Genomic DNA, 21,487 nt, shown 5'->3' on the forward strand with positions numbered 1-21,487 from the left:
GGGAATGAGTGGCTCAGAATCAAGCATTGTGGAAGATTTGCTATTCAGACTCAGGGTTGAAGGATTCCCAGAGTAGGTGGAGACTGATCTGACCCCCTCCCCACTAGCCTCATACTTCCTGAAATTCCTTGGAGTCTAGAATAAAGGTGGGGGAAGTGTTTTGTTGGAAGTTAAAGGCCAGGCCCTCAGTATCCACAGGACACTTCCCAAGAGAGCTAAGGTGGAGAAGCAGCAGCTAATCTTGAGCATGTCTTTGGGAGTAAAAGACCAGTGCCTCAGGATCCACAAGACATTTCAAGAGAGAACCAAGGTAATGGGGCAGCAGGTAATCATGTAGTTGCCATAGAGGCCCTGATATGGGGGTCAAAGGATCTATAAGAGCTTTCAGGGAAGATGCAAGGAGGGGGAGTAACAGAGTTCCGGACCTCAAGTTGCTGCATGGGGAGGGGCCACTCGGGGACATTTAAGATTAGGAGCTTGAAGGGATTTCAAGGGGGGCGTGGCAGCAGACTCTGGCGTCCCCAGGTTCCCTCCTCCACGTGTGTGCTGGGATGGAGGTACCCCTAAAGCCCAAGACTGTTCCTCCACTTATGTGTATGGGGTGGGAGTATCCCTAGAGTTCAAGACTGGGGGCCCAAGACGCGCTCCTCCGCCTGTGTACGGGAGGTGGGCGAGGCTCTCGAATTCCCAAGAGATTTGAGAGGGAGCAACCAGAGCCTGGGGTCACGTCAGACCGAGAGTACCTCAGGAGGTCAAAGTTTAAGTTATCAGAATCTACAGCAAATATTGGAAATTTCCGGGGCTGAGGGTGGGCACCCTGAGACTACCGAGTTAGGGGAGGGGGCAGCAAGCCTGACTCCACCCCCATGGAGGCCGGGTGGGTGGGAAAACACTGACCCCACCCCTGTTCTAGCTAGCCCAGACAAGTGAGAAAAACAAAAGTGAAAGGAACCGTTTCCCAACTCTATTCATCCTGGGGCCAGGAACTTGGAAGGAGGTGGCGCTAAGTCGGCCCGCCCCCACCCGGGGGCAATCACTTTGTGACTTCACCCCTTTCTCAACCACTCCGCAGCCCCCTCCCACGCCATTCCGCCTCGACCACCCGCGTGCCAGCTCGTGTGCCCCTCCGCGCCCGCCACTGCCACCTCGCTCCCATCTTTCTGCTCTTCCCCTCCCTCCTGGGCTGGGACTGCCCCCGGGGCTAGAACCCGGCGCCTCCCCCTCCGCCTCCGCGTCCCTCCGCCTGCCCCCGTGGGGCTGGTGCTGCCGCCGCTGCCGCCACCGCCGTGCCCCAGCACATGTCCAGTCTCCGCGGGAGCCACGGGCACCGCAGCACCACCTCTGGTACCAGGCCCTGCTGCCCTCTAGCCCGCTCTCGACGGCAGGATGCTGTGCTTTCTCAAAGGCATGGCCTTTGTCCCCTTCCTCCTGGTGACCTGGTCCTCTGCCGCCTTCATCATCTCCTATGTGGTCGCTGTGGTCTTTGGACACGTCAACCCCTTCCTTCCATACATCAGGTAAGGGAGGTCCCACTCTATTTCGGGGAGCATATCCATTTATACAAGGTTTAAAAAAATGGGTCAAAGCCATAGAGAGTGCTGATCTTAGGGGGCAGGCGGACCTGGCTTCAAATCTTGCCTCAATCTCACTTCTGTGAGGCAAGTTATTTTAATGATACTGAGTCTCAGTTTCCTCTTCTGTAAAATGTGGCATCCAGGTGATGTCCAGGGACCCTTCAGTTTCTTCATTTGTAAAGTTTGGGGACTGGACAGGTAACTTCCCACGTTCCTAACTGCTCAAAGTCTATGACACTGAGATTAGTGGTTCACAAAAGTATTTTGTCTAAGTTTTCTTTGGACACTTCAACCTATTTTTTCCATATATCTAAGAAAGGTCCCGGTCTATTTTGGGAAACATATCCATTTATACAGCGTAGAACAGGTTTAAAAAAAAAAAAAAGGACCAAAGTCATAGAGAGTGCTGCACTGGCTAGGTGACTTCCAAGGTTCCTAACTGTTCTAAGTCTGTGACATTGAGGAGAATGGTTCAGAAAAGTTTTGTCCAAGATTCCTGTGGTCTTTGGACGCATCAACCCCTTTTTTCCATACATCAAGTAAGGAAAGTCCCCTTCTATTTTGGGAAACATATCCATTTATACAGGATAGGACAGGTTTAAAAAAAAAAAAAAAAAAAAAAAGGACCAAAGCCACAGAGAGGGCTGAACTTCCAAGGTTCCTAGTTGTTCTAAGTCTGTGACATTGAGGAAAGGGTTCAGAAAAGTTTTGTCACCTTGGACAAATCTAAGTTTCTCCATCTATAAAATGTGGGAACTGGGCTAGCTGATCTCCAAGGTTCCTAAATGCTCAGAGTCTATGAAAGTGGTTCAGAAAGCCTTGGTAATCTTGAAAGGTCTGTTCATCTCCTTTCATTTTCCTCATCTGTAAAGTGTGGTAATTGCTCTAGATGATGCAAAAGGCTCCTAGATTTCCTCCAGAACCCTGGAATTACATTTAAACTGGAGAAATCATAGTAAAACACTGAGGATACTGAACAATTTTGTTCATTTTCAAAAAGAGAAGGGGAGTAGAGTGGGATTAAATATTAGCAGGTAGGATCATAATATTTTGTCTGATCAGAACTGTCTTGATGAGTGATGAAATGATTATGCTTTGAAGTTTTTTCCTAGAGCTTTGAAAGAAAAAAAAAAGGTAGATTCTCCACCAATCCATATCCTTCAGGCCTAAACTCATATCCTTCCCAAAGTTAGGGTATCTAGAAGAGAGCCCATTATATTCCCCCAAAACCTCTCCGTCCTAAATTTTCCTATATCTATTGGAGGGGGAGGGGCTACCTTCATTCTCTTGTCACCAAGTTTTCCATTGGAGACTCAAAACTTCTTGCCTAGATTACAGCAATGGCCTACTACTCATGTATCCTTTTTCAGGATTTTCTTCCTATTCTCTCCTCCCCGAAGCAGATCTCTTCAGTAGAGTGGAGAGCTGTTTTTGAAGACCCAGGTCTTACTAAGTTCAAATTCTGCTTGGGACTCTTATTTCTTACAATAGCTTTGAAGGAAAACACTGAATTTCCTTTGGCTACAGTTTCTTCATTTGTAAATGAACCTTGATTGATTGCTGAATCTTTCTTTTATCTTCTTCACCTCGAAAATCTTCCATGGCTCCCATTTGACTTTAGAATAAAATGCAAAATCTGTTTGGCTGTCTTTTCAGTTTCCTGTCTAGAGTAAGTGTTGCCAAGAAAGGCAAAAGCTGTCTTTGCCTACAAATTGCTGATAGTCAGGAAATACTGAAGAGCCAGGTAATCTAGGGAAAGTAATCGGGAAGATTGGGAATGGGCTGGTGCCTTTTGTACAAGATAGGATTTGAGGTCAGCTTTGAAGGAAGCCTTGGGAAGCTAGGAAGCCGAGGCCAAATTGTCCCCCTGTGACCTTTCCAGTACAAGACATTCCATGTGCTATTATATAGATGGTTCCTCAGGCCTAAAATGTCCTCTCTCCTTATCTCCACTTATTGGAATCCTTGGCTCTCTTTAAAACATAGCTCAAGTACAAAGCCCCCAGCTGTCAGTTCTCTCTCTCCCTTGAAGTGGCTTTACATTCAGTTGATTTTCTGGGGAGATTTTTTGATTCCCTGGGAATCAGGATTGTTTTGCGTCCCCAGCTGTTTGCATAGTGGCAGCACACAGTAGGTGTGGATTGAGTTGCTATCTCTGAATTTGTAGCAATTTATTTTTTCTCTGGTCAGATTAAAAACAAAACAAAATTGTGTCATTTTGTTGGGATACCTTTTATTTTCTCCCTACCTAGAGTGCATGCTCCTTGAGAACAGGGATCAGATTTTATTCTTTTTGTTTTCCCCTTCTTATTGTGGTAGATGGTGTATAATAATCATTGAAGCAAGAAGGGAAGGCAGCACAGTTCAGTCTTAAAACTGTAGAAATAAATTAAACTTGGATAAGTTTTCCTATTATAGTTTTATAGCCAGAAGGAACTTCATTTTTACAGGTGAGGGAACTCATCAAGAGGGTGGCCCACTCCCCCTCACCCCCCCCAAAAAAAAAATTGGATCCCAGTCAGGATCAGAGAACTGGAGCTGGCAGAAACCAGAGAATATCAGGTACAACTTCCTCACTTGACAGAAAAACTAAGGTGAATAATGGTTCATATTTATATGATGCTTTATTTTAGGGTTTACCCTGACTCTGTGTTATATGCAGATAAAGGCATTATAAATCCTGTTGCTACTGATTGACCCAGGGACAAATGATCTCTTCTGTTTTGTAGGAAAATAGACTGATCTCTCTGAACTTGTGCTTCCTCATGTGTAAAAAAAAAAGAGGATTTTTTTTTCAGATGAGCTTCAGAATTATTTTCCAGCTCTAGACCTGTGATCCTTTGGTCTGAATTCATATCCTTCCTGTGATACTTATTACTTATGTGACCACGAGCATGTCAGAACACCTTCCAAACACTTAGGTTTCTCATCTTTAGAAGGGATTGGAATACATGACTTCTGATGTCCCTGTAACCTTAACTGACCTCATTTTCTTGGGCACCTTCAGTTTCCTCATCTATAAAATAGGTTAGTCTAGATGGCTTCTGAGGTTCCATTTTGAATATAGATAAATGACCCTAAGTCACTTCACTTCTCTATGCCTCAGTTTCTTTGTAATATGGGTTAGACTAGATGGCTTCTGAGGTACCTTTTTGGTTCCAGATCTATGACCCTAAGTCACTTCACTTCTCTGTGCCTCAGTTTCTTTATCTGTAAAGTAGGTTAGACTACATGGTTTCTGAGGTTCTATCTTGATTCTAGATCTATGATCTTAAGTGCCTTCACTTTTCTGGGCTTCACTTCCCACATTTGTACAGTAGTTGGTTAGACTAGATGGCTTCTGAGGTCCCTTTTTGGTTCCAGATTATGACTTTCTTTATCTGTAAAGTGGGTTAGACTAGATAGTCTCCGAGGTCCCTCCTGATCTATATGCCTTAAGTCACATTTTCCTGGCCCTCAGTTTACTCATCTGTAAAGTGAGTTGGATTTAGCTAGCTTGGAAGATTCCTTTCAGTTCTAGACCTGTAATCCATAGTCCTCAAGATTTTGACCTATTTCTCTAGTTTTATGAATGAAATCTACTGCCTTCTCCTCCTCTGGGTCTTTTCTCCCTGTTAGGGCAATAAATATTAAAGGTGGATGGAGCTGAGAAAAGCAAGAAGGGGCTCACAGACAGTATTGTGTGTGCCAGAAAGCTATATGGCATTGATTCTGAGATGCTTTACGTTTGCATTAGGGAGATTTTCTTGGAGGTCCTTCTGCCAGAGAGACCAAGGTCTGATTTGGACCATTTTGCTTAGTTTGTCTAGGCAGATTTACTGGGAATGGGACACCTGTTCTGTAAGATATGATCCTGGCGAATATTAACTGCCTTCAAAGACTGGTGATTTCATTGATGTGGGCACTTACCATCTTGAACTTGGAGGGATGCCTGAGGCTGAGAGGTTAAGTGATCTTCACAATTAGTTTTATCAGAGGATCATGAATTTAGATTAAAGGTTGGATGAGACCTCATAAGCCACCTGGCTTAATCCCATGTTGAGGAAACTGAAATAAAGTGATTTAGGGTTATAGATCTGAGAGGACAGTGGATTATAGGTGTAGAGTTGAAAGGAATCTTACAATTACCCAGTCCAACTCACTTTACAGATGAGTAAACTGAGGCTGCAGGGAAATTAAGTGATTGCCCAGAGTTTCCTATCTTTTCTTGACTCCCAGTTCTAAGATTCTGGTCACTTTTTTATCTACCGTATCTCTGAAGAGCAGATCACTCCATTTCCGTAGAATAGAGGTTTTGATACTCATTTCATGAATACATGAAAGAAAGATTGAATGAAGATGCATTTTATTAAGTGCTTAATCTGCATGGATCGGGGTGCTACAAATACACAAGCTAGGCCATTTCTGTTCTCAAAAAACTTATATCCTTGTTTCTTTTATTAATGATGAATTTAAAAACATTCACAGATATGAACATTTCAACATACAAATAATGAAACTAGAGAATTGAACATAAAACTGTGAACTTCTATTATGAAGATTTTTAAAGTACATGTTAAATTTAATAGGTTAGTAACAAATTACTTATCTGAAAAGGCCCTTTTAATTAATGGGGAGATAACAGAGGAGATTGGGAACCAGGGAAGAGATTTGCATTTAAGGTAACCACTGTTGAATGTACCCAGAGCCTTTGGGATGCACTTAGAAGCGAGTTGGCTCTAAAGAGCTTTATCTAGCCTTAGGCCTTCCTGTAGAGGTCTAAATTTAGCTTGGGATCTGGTCCAAATGAAATTTGCATTTGATCCTTTGCCTTTCTCCATTCTGAATTTCTAAACCTTCCTGTCTTGATCCCCCTGAGCTCTAATCTTCTGTCTCCTCCTTATTACTACCTGTTTGATACAAGAATCTTATGGGGGCTTTTCCTCTCCGTTCTTAAATATCACCTATTTTTGATCCCAGGAGGAGTTAGGATCCTTAGAGTTAATCCAGTACAACCCCTCTCTTTTATGGAGGGGGAAAACAAAGCCCTTGTAATAAATGAAACCAACAGAATTTGAACCGGGACACCATTTTGGACAGAACATACATAATATGCTTCTTTATAAAGTTTTCTGAAGATGTCGTTGGTCATTGCATTGATCAGAGTTCTGAAGTTTTTCAGAGTTATTTTTCTTTATAATGCTGTTGCCCTTGTGTTCTTTGTTCTCTTAGTTCTGCTCTTTTTACTCTGGATCAGTTCGTGCTATCCAGGACTTTCTGCAGTCATCTCTTTCATTATTTCTTAACAATTACAGTAAAATTTTATTACACTTATATGCCATGATGCATTCCTTAATTGATGGGCACAAGTCCTGCCCTCCTCCACTTTTTTCTTAATCCCTACCTTCAGGATCAGGAAGTTAAATATGTTTTTCTTGCTACTGTGGCCTTCCTGGTCTTCTTAATACTTCTCCAATGTTTCCCTGTTTGATGTATTTATACATAAATATATACATAAAAACTGGCATATGTGTATGTGTGTGTTTGTATAAAACCTTCCTTTGTCCATTTCATGTAAGAGTGAGGTTCTTTTGATGCAATCTGTCTCACACCTCTTCCTCCATTTCAAGATCTCCTATTATTTATAGTAGAAGCTGCCATGTCTTGTATCCTCATTGCAGTTCTTTGATACTTGAACTGCTTCTTTCTGGAGGCTTGCAGCCTTTTTTCCTTTTATATAAGGATGTCTGAATTTTGCTTAAAAAATTTCTGGTTTTTTTCCCCCTTTAGGGAATAGAATCTTTCTGTCTTCACTCTGCAATTTGGACCTAATAGTTTTGGGCAGTTTTGATTTATGATTTTCCGAGTGTCCAGGTCTCTTTTAAGCTCTAATCTTCAGGGATTCAATGATTTTTAAATGTTTTTTCCTTGACTTATTTTCCAAGGGTGTTATAAGATACCTTATATTAAAATTTCAATCCTTTGATTTTTAAGGTAAAATTTCTTACTATTTTGTGACTTCCTTGATTTTTTTTTTCATCTATTTTGGTTTTCAGGGAGATAATTTCTTGGGTAAGATTTTTCCACTTTCTCTTTTAAGTTATTCTCTTTTAAGTTTATTCATTTGTTTCTATCTCTTGCTTTATTTCTCCTAGGTTTTCTTGTTGTCCTTGTGGGAAAAAAAAATTTCCCCCTTTGAATCTGTTTGTAGTTGTTAAGTACTTTCTCTTTTTGCTTTGATTCATTTCTGTAGGCTTAGCTCTTAATTTAGGGCTTGATGCCAGAGCTGAAATCCATTTCGTGATTCAGTTTTTTGGTCCACTATGCTTGGTCTCACTCTGTGTCTGGGTTCTTGACTTCAGGCTCCCAGGGCACCCCCTTTTCACCTCTGAGACTTAGAATGCTGAATTTACAGGGTCATATCTGGCATCTCTGGACACCCAATCTGAGTGCTGCTCTGTCCACACTTATCATTAATGCTGCCCTCCCCCTGTGGTTTATATACACCCTGGAGCTTTCTAATAACTTTTTCTTATTGCTTCAGGACAGAGAGCCCTAAAGGCAACGTTGTATTTTTAGCCTTTCTCCAGTCATGCTTGGAGGCTACGGCTTCTTTGCTTATGCTCTCGATCATTTTTCAAATGGTCCCCATTTCTATTGCCAGGGAATTAGCTAATGATTGACTTTCTATCTTGGTATGGAATAAATCACTTTCTGTAGTTTCTTTGGTCTGATAGGCATTTTTTCCCCTTGGTTAAAGTATGTGTCAGGGAACTGGTTAGTCAGACTTCATACAAGTAGTTATCTATCGTAGTATTATTCCCCATTCAGGTGACCAGTTTCCATACTGGCCAGAAGTAAGGAACTTAGATTCTGTTAGAAGGAGATAACATGTAGGAGAGTGATGGCCAGGGGAAGATGTTTTAATCTGGAGAACAGGATTTGAAGGAAGATATTTTAATCTGGAGAACAGGATTGGAATATACAACTCCTCAGTTTCCTTCCAGCACCAGAGATCTGATTCTATGATTTCACCTTTTTGCGTGTTCTTATCTTCTGAAGCCAAACTCAATTCCTACCTCCTCTGCTGTGTACAAGAATAATTCATTACTCATTGACCAAGCTGGTGACAGAACCTGTCCAGACTTTTCTAGGATAGTTCTCTGAAACTGTTTCAAGTAGGCTCTTAATAAGTGATTGATTGGTTGTGAGTGAGCCAATAGTCAGTCAATAAACACTTAATAAGTTCCTTACTTGATTCCATTTCACTTAAGCTTTTACAAGGTGTTACAGGTATAAATATTTAATACTCCCATTTTATAGATGAGGAAACTGAGTCTCAGAGATATGATGTGACTTCCCCAGAATCACCTAACCAGTAAGAGTGAGGAGGCAGGATTTGAACCAAGTATTTTCTCAATAGGGAGACCAGGGAACTCATGGTTTAACTTAATCCAATACTCTTTATATGTTTATTACCTCTTAATACTTAACTACATGGTACAATCTCTGATTTATTTATTTTTTGCCTTGAACCCTAAATATTGGCATTGGATCAAATGCAGCATCTATATTGAGAATACATTAACAAGAGAATATCAAATGAAACCAGAGCTTGAAATAATAGGAGTAGACCCATGATTTCATGGATATAGCCAACTCCCAAGCAAGTTATAGCTATAGTTACCAACTCATGTTGTGTTTTCTCTGAAACTTAGAATCTTTTTGTTTGTTTAATTTTTCTAATTAATTAATTATTTTTTGAAGATTAGAATCTTAGCGCATGGAGAGGTTAAATCAGAAAAATCATAAGATTTAGACATACAGAAGGAATTTAAAGAGGTCATTAAGTTCTCTCATTTTTTAGAGATGAGGAAATGAAAACCAAAAAAAAAAAAAAGTTAGAAGCACCACCCAGGAACAAACTTACTAATATCTCAGTTATCTTAAGTATTGTTTTTTAATTGATAGAGATAAGCAATCTTCTCACTTGCTTGTGTTCTCTCTCCTTGTCTGTGTTTCTCTCTTTTTTTTTGGATATAGATATGGTAATTATTATAAAATATAAAAGAACTTTATTAAAGTAATCTTATTAAGAAATTTATTTTGGGCCAGTTAGTTGGCCACAGTGGATAGAGTCCCTACAGTCAGGAGGAACCTAACTTCAAATTTGGTCACAGATGCATGCTAGACCCTGGGGCAAGTCACTTCCCTCTGTTTGCCTCAGTTTCCTCATCTGTCAAAGGAGCTGGAGAAGAAAATGGCAAACAAATCTGGTATCTTTGTCAAGAAAACCCCAAATGTGATGATGGTAGAGTTGGAGACTATTGAATGATTCAATAATATCAAAAGCATTTATGAAGCACCTACTCTGTGCCAAACTTTGTGCTCACCTCCAAGGATGCAGACAATAAGAAACCTTACTGCCTTTACTTAAGAGGCTTAAATTCCAATGGAGTTATGCAGATGTATACAGTAGTATACAGTAAGAAGGGAATTTGGATCTAGGCAGACACAAGTATTATGAATAGAGCAATAGGGAAGTTCGAATTGCTTGGCAAATAATTTTCATTCATTACTCCTCATCAGGAACAAGGACTGGATTACTGTTTCCAGATCTGGAAGGAGAGATGGGAAACTGGGGGTGGTTGGTATCTTAGTGGCTAGCCAAATGGGAGTGTGAAGTGTGGTCTTAAAACTCCATTCCCAAGAGTCTATTTTAATGAGTATTTCCATAATTTTAGTCAATCTATTTTTCAATCTGACTTCTTTCAAATAGAGCATCCACTTACATCTTTTCATTTCCTCTCCTTATTGTTTAAAAAAAAAATCAGCCCTCAATCCCTTAAGAATTTTGAAATCCTAGAATCTCCAAGTTGAAAGGGATCTTGGAGCTCATCTCATCTAATCAGTACTTACATAGAAATTCCCTTGACAATAGCTTCCTGTTTGGAGAAACATAAGATCTTGGTATTTTTGAAAATTTGATTCCTTTTGCCTTTAATTTCTTTAATTGAAAACTTACATTTATTGAGTGTTTTCTTGAGATGTGATTCCAAAGATCTTTATAGAGTTGATTGCCGTGCCTGGGATGAGAGCCAAAGTTCTGATTAAATCAGACTAATTAGATTATCTCTGATGTGCCTAACTCTATACTTATTATTAAAAACCATAACAATATGCTGAGCCCCAAGTTTCAATTACCTAATGGAGTTGGTCAAAAGCATGTGATAGTCCTTCCAACAACCCTATGTCCCAGTACAAGAATATGCTATCGTCACTGTATTAGCTCAACCAATAGAAATCTAGGGGAATGGGTGAAAATTGAAGAAGAGGTCCTCCAACTGTTATATGTCTGAACCATAAAACCCATCAACCAAAAGGAAGGCAGAACAGTTTACCAAGCTTAGCTAGGAAATGTTGTTCTTAACACCTATTATTACAGAAACTCTTGCTTCTCCATATTTAGTTTTCTTCTGTCCCATGGAATCTCATGTTAAGTATAAATTAGCATTAAACTCATGGAATTATATAGATCTTATATTTGGAAAGGACCCCAGAAAATGAAATTTTCTTATTGGAAGTTAGCTCTGTTTCTTCTAAGCATCTCATATTAGTGATCATTAAAGGATGAACAGATTCAGAAAAGTGAGACAAATTTTTAAATGCCAGATAGATATAGATAATAAATAGGTCATTATGAGAAGATAGGAACATCTCTTACATGGACCTGACTTTTAGGTCTTGATTTCCTCATCTGTAAAATGGGAAAGTTTGACTAGGTTCATTTCAGTTTGAAGATTCTATGAGTCAATGAAATTTGGACCAACATCCTGAAAGTCTCATAATCCAGAGACATAGTGTCCTTTTTTCTTTCTTTGGCCAGACATGTTTTAACTGTACTGTTTGAAAGTTGCTTCATTCTTGTGTGTATGAGATAACATGAAGTGTGTTTTGGCTTAACCTCATAAATTTGTTCAGTAAAAAGAAAGGGAAGGATGTTACAGGAACTACTTGGAACTTTTCAGCCTCAGCCAAACTAATAGAAATGTAAATACAGGAAATGTGCAAATAAACTGAATTCTTGGTATCACTAATTCACTCTTTAAAAAAAAAAGCCAGATTTTATTGATATCCTTTGTTTTTACATTCCCTAGATTTCCCTCATAAAAAAAAAAAATTGAAGTGTTTCAGATCTGTGATCTCCCTTTCTGACTCTGGATAAGAACAAGCTTGTATAGCTTCACCTTTCTTTTCATCCATCCATCTATCATCATCATCATCATCACTTTTACCTGCCTTCTTTCAGTCTTTTTGGCTGCCCTTTAAAATATCCATATAAAACAGAAACAATAATCAGACAGCTCACATGAATACAAGAAAGTAATCTGCTGTCACAAAGACCATATATGGCTCTGTTCTGGATTATTGCAGTGATCTCCATATTGGTCTCCTTGTATTCTCTCTCTTCTGGCTCCAATCCATCTTCCAAGGGAAAGGTGATAGAGAACAGACCTGTGAATTCATTAATATAGGGAACTCTTTGGGAAGGAAATTCCCTCTGCTGATGTAGACTGGCATCTCCTCTGCAAATTAGTCTTAGGGAGTTGGTGGACCCCTGAGAAATCAAGAGACTTGCTCAAGACATTCTGGTCATACTGTCTCTCATCCTCCAAACAAAACAGATCTGACCATTTTACTTCATTCTTAAAAGGTTATGGGGGCTTCCTGTGGCTCATAAGATCAAATACCACTAATTTCTGGGTTGTCCATAGTTTGTCAATCTGGTTCCAATCTGTCTTTCCAGGCTAATCTCACCCCACTGTCTACCTAGCTATTTTTAAAAATATAAATAATATTTTATTTCCCCCCAAGTTCCAAATTCTATCCTTCCCTCCCTTTTCTCCCTTCTCTGAGAAAGCAAGTGATCTCATCTATATTATATACGCTACTCAGTTATTCTTGAACTCAAGATAAGTTCCAATAGCTTCCATACTCAAATAATGAATGAATGAAAAATAGAAGTCATTTATTAAGTGATTACTTAGTGCCATATGGGCAGCTAGGTGGTGCAGTGGATAGAGTGCCAGACCTAGAATCAGGAAGACCTGAGTTGAAATCCTGCTTTAGATACTTAATTAGTTGTATGACCCTGGACAAGTCATTTCACCCTGTTTACCTCCATTTCTCTTTCTGCAAAATGAGCTAGGGAAGAAAATGACAAATCACTCCAGTATCTGTGCTAAGAAAACCCCAAATGGGATCACAGAGAGTCAGATGACAGAAATGACTCAGCAGGTACCAAGTACCAGAGATACAAATTGAAAAGCCAAACAGTCCCTGCTCTCAAGAAGCCTGCATTCTAATGAAGTAGATTACAGATCGGGTAGAAAGTTTGGCTTCATTACAGAGAGAAACTACTGTCCTTGGGCTTTAGCAGTAAAGCATCTATAACATCATTTCTTTTTTAAAAGATAACATTTTTTAAAAAGCTTTTCATTTTTTCAAATATGTGCAAAAATAGTTTTCAACATTTACCTTTGCAAAATCTTGTGTGCTGTATTTTTTCCCCTCCTTTTCTCTTCCCCTCCCCTAGACATTAAGCGATCTTGTAAACATTTACATTCTAATGACATTTCACTGGTAAAACCTTATCTTTTTTTAGTGTTGGATCAAAGATTTTGATAATGAGACTTTGCTTTTATGAGTCTCTTGTAGCAGGTAACAGCAGGTGGGGAGGAACAGGTGGAGGGAAAGAGGGAGGATGAGTGAGTATCACAATATCAAACCTATCAGAGGACTCTCCTTAGTGGTAGAAGTTGGCAAAGGAATCGGTTTCCATCCTTCCTCCCACCTCACCTGCATCCTACTCTCTTAATCCTGTTTCCAGGTTGTCCCTTGACATATATAGAATCAAATCAAGTCCCAAGTCTTTATCTTATTTTTGCTGTGGAACCTGGCACAGCAAAGCCTGGGAATATAAATACAAAAATGAAATGGTTCTTCCTCCAAAAGAGTTTACATATTAACCAAAGAGAACAAGTCCACCAGAATACATATAAAATGAAATCAAGACAGTTTTGGATGGGAGAACACTAGCCGATAGGGACAACCACAAAAATTTCATGTGATTCAGTTGAATTTTGAAGGGAATCATACTCTTTTTTTTTTAATTTAATTTTTATTTAATAATTACTTTATATTGACACTCGTTTCTGTTCTGATTTTTTTTTCCCTCCCTCCCTTCACCCCCTCCCCTAGATGGCAAGCAGTCCTTTATATGTTGGATATGTTGCAGTATATCCTAGATACAATATATGTTTGCAGAACCGAACAGTTCTCTTGTTGCATAGGGAGAATTGGATTCAGAAGGTATAAATAACCCGGGAAGAAAAACAAAAATGCAGATAGTTCACATTCATTTCCCAGTGTTCTTTCTTTGGGTGTAGCTGCTTTTGTCCGTCATTTATCAATTGAAACTCAGTTAGGTCTCTTTGTCAAAGAAATCCACTTCCATCAAAATATGTCCTCATACAATATTGTTGTCGAAGTGTATAATGATCTCCTGATTCTGCTCATTTCACTTAGCATCAGTTCATGTAAGTCTCGCCAGTCCTCTCTGTATTCATCCTGCTGGTCATTTCTTACAGAACAATAATATTCCATAACATTCATATACCACAATTTACCCAGCCATTCTCCAATTGATGGGCATCCATTCATTTTCCAGTTTCTAGCCACTACAAACAGGGCTCTTGGATCGGCCGAGCGAACATAATAAAGATGACAATACTCCCTAAACTAATCTATTTATTTAGTGCTATACCAATCAGACTTCCAAGAAAATATTTTATTGCTCTAGAAAAAATAACAACAAAATTCATATGGAACAATAAAAAGTCGAGAATCTCAAGGGAATTAATGAAAAAAAAATCAAATGAAGGTGGCCTAGCTGTACCTGATCTAAAATTGTATTATAAAGCAGCAGTCACCAAAACCATTTGGTATTGGCTAAGAAATAGATTAGTGGATCAGTGGAAAAGGCTAGGTTCACAAGACAGAATAGTCAACTATAGCAATCTAGTGTTTGACAAACCCAAAGCCCCTAACTTCTGGGAAAAGAATTCATTATTTGATAAAAACTGCTGGGATAATTGGAAATTAGTATGGCAGAAATTAGGCATGGACCCACACTTAACACCATATACCAAGATAAGATCAAAATGGGTCTATGACCTAGGCATAAAGAACGAGATTATAAATAAATTAGAGGAACATAGAATAGTTTATCTCTCAGACTTGTGGAGGAGAAAGAAATTTGTGACCAAAGATGAACTAGAGACCATTACTGATCACAAAATAGAAAATTTTGATTACATCAAATTAAAAAGCCTTTGTACAAATAAAACTAATGCAAACAAGATTAGAAGGGAAGCAACAAACTGGGAAAACATTTTCACAGTTAAAGGTTCTGATAAAGGCCTCATTTCCAAAATATATAGAGAACTGACTCAAATTTATAAGAAATCAAGCCATTCTCCAATTGATAAATGGTCAAAGGATATGAACAGACAATTTTCAGAGGATGAAATTGAAACTATTACCACTCATATGAAAGAGTGTTCCAAATCATTATTGATCAGAGAAATGCAAATTAAAGACAACTCTGAGATACCACTACACACCTGTCAGATTGGCTAAGATGACAGGAAAAAATAATGATGAATGTTGGAGGGGATGCGGGAAAACTGGGACACTGATGCATTGTTGGTGGAGTTGTGAACGAATCCAACCATTCTGGAGAGCAATCTGGAATTATGCCCAAAAATTATCAAATTGTGCATACCCTTTGATCCAGCAGTGTTTCTATTGGGCTTATATCCCAAAGAAATACTAAAGAAGGGAAAGGGACCTGTATGTGCCAAAATGTTTGTAGCAGGGAATCATACTCTTAAGGGCTTAGATCAGGGCTGCTTCAATTTTTTCCACTGGTGACCCCTTTCTGCTCAAGAAATTTTTATGCAACCCTGGGTATGTTGGTATATAAAATAGATATAGAAATCAAACAATTACTGATGATAAATGATAATTTCATGATCCCTGTATTCATTTATTAGATTCCATATGGGGCCAGAAACAACAATTTAAGAAACTGAGCTTAAATGAGGAACGAGCATATTTTATGCTTTTCTTCCATTTTTTGGAAGTAATGGGGATAAGTTACTTGTCCAGGGTCGGTCACACATCTTGTAAGTGTCTGAGGCCAGATTTTAACTTGGGTCTTCTTGATTTTCAACTTAATTCTCTTTCTACCAAGTCACCAAGTTTGACATGAACAGTACCTTGTACTAATAGGTATAAAGGCCAATGAATCCAATAAGATAATGAACAGATTCATTTTGAAATGTCTCCATCTCTACTTACATTTTATGTGTCTTCTTTCTGGGTCACCTAGGTAGTGAATTGGATAGAGTGCAAGGTCTCAAGTCTGGAATCAGACACTTAGTAGCTATGTGACCCTGGACAAGTAATTTAATCTCTATTTGCCTCAGTTTCCTCATATGTAAAATGGGGATAGTAATAATATCTCCCTCCCAGAGTTGTGAGGATCAAATGAGAATAAAAGTAAATTGCTCAATGTAGTGTCTGACATGTAGTAAGTGCTATATAAATGTTAACTATTTATTGTTATCATAATTGCTAGTAATAGGGGTAGGGACTGGGTCTTGTGATTTCATTGGTATAGAGAATGCCCAGTGAGGAAATACCCATCTCCCAATACAGATGGAGCAATGTGTCTGCATATTTCCATCTTAAAGAATCACCAAAAAGTTAAGTGATTTGACTAGGATTACACAAGATAATTTGTGTGAGAAATGGCACCGGGATTCGGTCTTTGTGGCAGTCTCTTATCATCTACCCTCCATCCATATGGAAACTGGAAAACAAAAAAGAAATTAAAAATCTAGATTTCCCCAGGAATTGCATTTTGAGGCTATGAAATTCTTGGTTTATGTTCAATGGACGTAAGAACCCTCATCTTAGAAAAATCCAATCTTTGTCTACTTTCCACCTCTATACTTTCTTACCAGCAGCCTCTTAACCACAAATGAAAGCCTTCCTTCCTGGCCTCCTCTGCTTCCTTCCCCTCTTCTTCTATAGATACTTAATATTCCTCCTGTTCTTTCTCTTCCCTTTTCCCCTCCATTAACTTCATGCTATGTCCTCCTTTCCCTCAGGCTGTTTCTTCTAATGGATGGACAGGTGGCACTGGCTGCCCAGCTGATGTCGCTCATCACTGACTTTTTACTGCTTTCGAGCCAAATAAGTCGTGCATGAATGCCTTTGGCCACCTCTAGGCTGATCCTAATGGTCCAATCTAGAGGGGATGGGGGCTCAAAAGTACTAGCTGTTGCTTCCTGCTCAGTCCTGAGACCACACTTTTCTTTAATCATGACAACAGGAAACATTTAGCAGTTCTATATGAGGCCAGAGCTCAGTGGTAGGTGCTTGAGTGAAGGACTAGGTTTAAATAAATCTTATCTAATCTTTCTAACTTATTCATAAATATGAATATATACTATTTATAGAATAGAAACAAAACCACATACGAAGGTCGTGAGTTACTCAAACAAAACAAAATTGGATTCGCTATAGACAAAAATTGTATTTTTTTTCTCAATTTCTTATTTTTCCAAATGGATGTAAAGATAGTTTTCAACATTCATTTTTGTAAGACTGTGTTGCAAATTTTTCTCCCTCCCTCCCTTGTCTCTCCCCCCACCCAAGATAGTAGGCAATCTGATATTGGTTAAATATATGCAGTTGTTTTAAACATCTTTCCATATTTGTCATGTTGTGTAAGAAAAATCAGTCCCAAAGGGAAAAAAAAAAAACCATGAGAAAGAAAAAAAATAAACCAAAAGGTGAAAATATTATGCTTTGATCCACACTCGGTCTCCACAGTTTTCTCTCTGAATATGGATGGCATTTTCCATCCCTATTGGAATTGCCTTGAATCACCACATTGTTGAGAAGTCCATTATAGTTGATCATCACATAATCTTGTTATTATGCACAGTGTTCTCTTGGTTCTCCTCACTTTACTCCATATCAGTTCATGTGAGTCTTTTTTAAAAAAATTAATAGGATTTTATTTTTCCAAATACATTTTTGTATTCATTTTTGTGTTCTAAACTTTTCTTCATTCCTTCCTGATCTCTCTCCTCCCCAACCCAGTAAGCAAGGTGATATAAGTTAAATATGTGCAATCTTTTTAAACATATTTTCATATTGTGGTAAGAAAAATCAGACCAAAAGAAAAAAAAAATAAGCATTTTCCATTGCAGTCTGTTTGAATTGCCTTGAATCATTGCATTGTTGAGAAGCACCAAGTCCATCACATAATCTTGTTGTTACTGTGTACAATGTTCTCCTGGTTCTGCTCGCTTCACCCAGCATCATTTCATGTAAGTTTTGGTAGGCTTTTCTGAAATCAATCTGCTCATCATTTTTTAAAAGAACAATAATATTCCATTACATTCATAAGTCATAACTTAAGTCAGCCATTCTCCAAGTGATGGACATTCACTCAATTTCCAGTTCCTTATAGGCAAAACTTTTATTTATTTTTTTATAAAACTTTTTATTTTCAAAACATATGCATGGATAATTTTTCAGCATTGACCCTTGCAAAATCTTGTGTTCCAAATTTTCCCCTTCCTTCCCCCCATCCCTTTCCTAGATGCAGGTCTTCCAATATATGCTAAACATGTTAAAATATATGTTAAATCCAACATATGTATACATACTTATACAATTATCTTGCTACACAAGAAAAATCAGGGGAAAAAATTAGAAAGAAAATAAAACACAAGCAAACAACCACAAAAAAGTGAAAATAGTATGTTGTGATTCACATTCAGTTACCACAGTACTCCCTCTAAGTGCAGATGGCTCTCTTCATCACAAAATTATTGGAACTGTAGGCAAAACTTTTAAAAGAATTCACAGATAGAAAGATTGCCTCTTCAGAATGAATGAGGGACTAATAAAGCATTTATTAATTGCTTACTAGATGCAAAGAAATTTGCTTATTTCTGGGGATACAAATAAAAAAGGAAGACAATTCCTGCTCTCAAAGAGCTGACTTGTTAATGGGATAGATATCAGCTTCAAGTCAGATCAAAAGGTTCCATGACCTCAAGGTACAGCAAACAGCAAATCAAGTGGACTACTTCATATTTAATGGTCATTGTCTTTGGAGAAGGAAATAGTCAAGCTTTTCAGTGTTTTTATGAAGAAAACTCCATGGAAATTATACTCAAAAGGCTCTAAAACTTTGCATACTCTTTGATCCAGTAATATGACTAGTAATTCTATATTCCAGAAATTTAAAAAAAGGAGGCTACCTCGCAACTGGGGAATGGCTGATCAAGATGTGGCTTATATTATGATGGGATACTATTGTACCTATAAGAAGTAACAAGCAGAATGAGTTCACAAAAACCTGGAAAGACTTATATGAAATGATATAAATTGTCAACCTTTTTTTCCCCCCAGTGTTTGGTCTAAGACAAAAGAAACACAAAACAATTAAGTTGTATCCTTGGCTTTATTTCTTCTAAATAAGTGGACATGTTTATGTGGGAGCACACTTAGAACCGAAGTCAAGGTGGGCATAGGAAGCAGGGGTTATACAGACAAAAAATCACTGCGGGGTTGTAATCTCCTAATGGTCTTGTCAGGTGAAATTTGAGCTGGGTTGTTTTTTGGAACTGGGAACTGATATGAATCATATCTTAGCATATCTGGGGAAGATCTGGATTCAGTTTGCCAATACTGCAAGGAACTTCTGATACGCCCAGCAAGGGAATGCTCAGTTTTATCTGATTCCCAGGTCAGTCTGGACAAATCAAGGTGATTAGTAAAAGTACCAACCATTTCATTTTAACAAAAGTGAAGTGAGCAGAACTACGAGAACATTGTACACAGTGATAGTTGACCCTCATCAGCTATAAATGACTTAATTAATTTTCTTAGCAACATAATGACCTAAGACAGTCTTAAAAGACTCATGATGCTATCTGCTTCTAGAGAGAGAACTGATAATGTTTGAATACAGAGTAAAGCATGCTATTTTTCACTTTCTTTCCTCCCCCACCTTCTTTTCCTTCATTCTTTCCTTTATTCCTTCTTTCGTTCCATCTTTATCTTTCTCCCTCCTTCTTTCCTTCCCCCCTCCTTGGTCTCTGTCTCTTTCTCTGTCTCTGTCTCTCTCGTTGTCTTCCACAAAATGACTAACATGGAAATGTTTTACATGATTGTGTGTATAAATTATCTACCCTCTCAGAGATGGGAGAGGGGAGGGATAAATTTTGGAACTCAAACTTTAAAAAAAGAGAAAATGTTTTAAAAAATACCTTTTACATGTAACTGGGGAAAAAGTGAAATTTTTTTAAAAGAAAGAAATAAAGAAAACTTCAGAGATACTATTGATGTGCTGTGGTCCACAGGGCCATGAAGAACGATATAATATAATGGCTGAATGTGATGATAACAACAACTTTTTGATACCAGGAAGTCTTGGGTTCAAGTCCTACCAAATATTAGCAGGACCCTGGGCCCTGGCAATATTAGGGAAGGCTTCATAAAGAAGTGGTTTTTTAATAGGTCCTTGAAAGATGGCTAGACATTCAGCCATAGACTACTCAGCCATCACATTGATGAATATCTATGAAATATGGGCACTTGAGTCATTAAGTTAGCCACATTGTATATTTTCACATTCTAGAAAGGGATCCTTTTTAGAAAAGAAAGAAAGCTAGAACCATAAACCATAAAATTCTTCCTTTGGTCATTTATTATTTTTTAATAGTGTTTTATTTTTCCAAATATATGTAAAAATAGTTTTGTAAGACTGTGTTCCAAAATTTTCTCCCTCCCTCCCTTGCTTCCCCTCTCTTTGAAACAGCAAGCAATCTGATATACATTAGATATATATATAATTTTTTAAAGCATTTTCCATATTTGTCATGTTGTGCAAGAAAAACCAGATCAAAAGGGGAAAAACCACGAGAAGGGAAAAAAGTTAACAACCAACCACCACCAAAAAGGTAAAAAGACTATACTTTAGTCCACATAGTTCTCTCTTTCTCTGGATGCAGATGGCATTCAGAAAGCTAGCTCAGAGTTGAGGTGTGTGCTGTGAGAAAGAACTTTAAATTATTTGGTTTGCACTTAAAATATGAAGGGTTCAAAGGATTCAAAGGACTTTATTCTCCCATTCTGGATCCTTGCCGAAGAGAAAGCATCAGGTGAAATCTTGAAAGGTTTTCAAGTGTGATTTTTTAGAAATTGCCAGGTTTTCATTACTTAAGTATTTCCAAACTGTTTCTAAATGTGGAAACACTCCCAGTTGGCCCAAGGGTTTCACTCAGAAGGGGTGGCCCCCCGCTGTTATCTATTTCGTAGCAGCAATATATTTTCAAGAAGAGAACAGACTGAACTTCTATTCAGTAAATGGTTTATTGAAAACTCAATACTGAACATCACAGTAGTTAAATGTGCCATGTAACTGCCTAGATTTAATTCATTTCTTTTTTTTTTTTTCTTTTCTTTTCTTTTCTTTTTTTTTTTTTTTTTTTTGATGAGACAATTGGGGTTAACTGACTTGCCCAGGTTCAACACAACTAGTAAGTGTTAAGTGAGGCTGCATGAACTCAGGTTCTCCTGTCTTCAGGGCTGTTGCTCTGTCCATTGTGCCATCTAACTGCCCTGATTTAATTCATGTCAGTGCATAAAATAACCTTCACTCTTATGTCTCCAATGGCATTTTTTGGTTGATTCTCCTTTACCTTTGGTGCAGGGATTAAAGAGCCAACCTTGAGGACAGTGAGCTGTTCAATCATTTCAACTGAATACCACTTTTCACG

General features: G+C 38.4%; 1 protein-coding gene across 1 annotated transcript in view; it reads left to right on the forward strand.

The window, feature by feature from the left end:
- Positions 1–981: 981 nt before the first annotated feature.
- Positions 982–21,487, forward strand: part of DRAM1 (DNA damage regulated autophagy modulator 1) — a 44,879-nt gene continuing 24,373 nt past the window's right edge. The window contains exon 1 of the mRNA XM_051961065.1: positions 982–1,517. Within this exon, the coding sequence (XP_051817025.1) occupies positions 1,387–1,517 (131 nt within the window). The 5' untranslated portion in view covers positions 982–1,386. The remainder of the gene's footprint in view (positions 1,518–21,487) is intronic.

The sequence above is a fragment of the Antechinus flavipes genome, chromosome 5, assembly GCF_016432865.1.
Source record: "Antechinus flavipes isolate AdamAnt ecotype Samford, QLD, Australia chromosome 5, AdamAnt_v2, whole genome shotgun sequence".
In the NCBI taxonomy this organism is placed as follows: domain Eukaryota; kingdom Metazoa; phylum Chordata; class Mammalia; order Dasyuromorphia; family Dasyuridae; genus Antechinus; species Antechinus flavipes.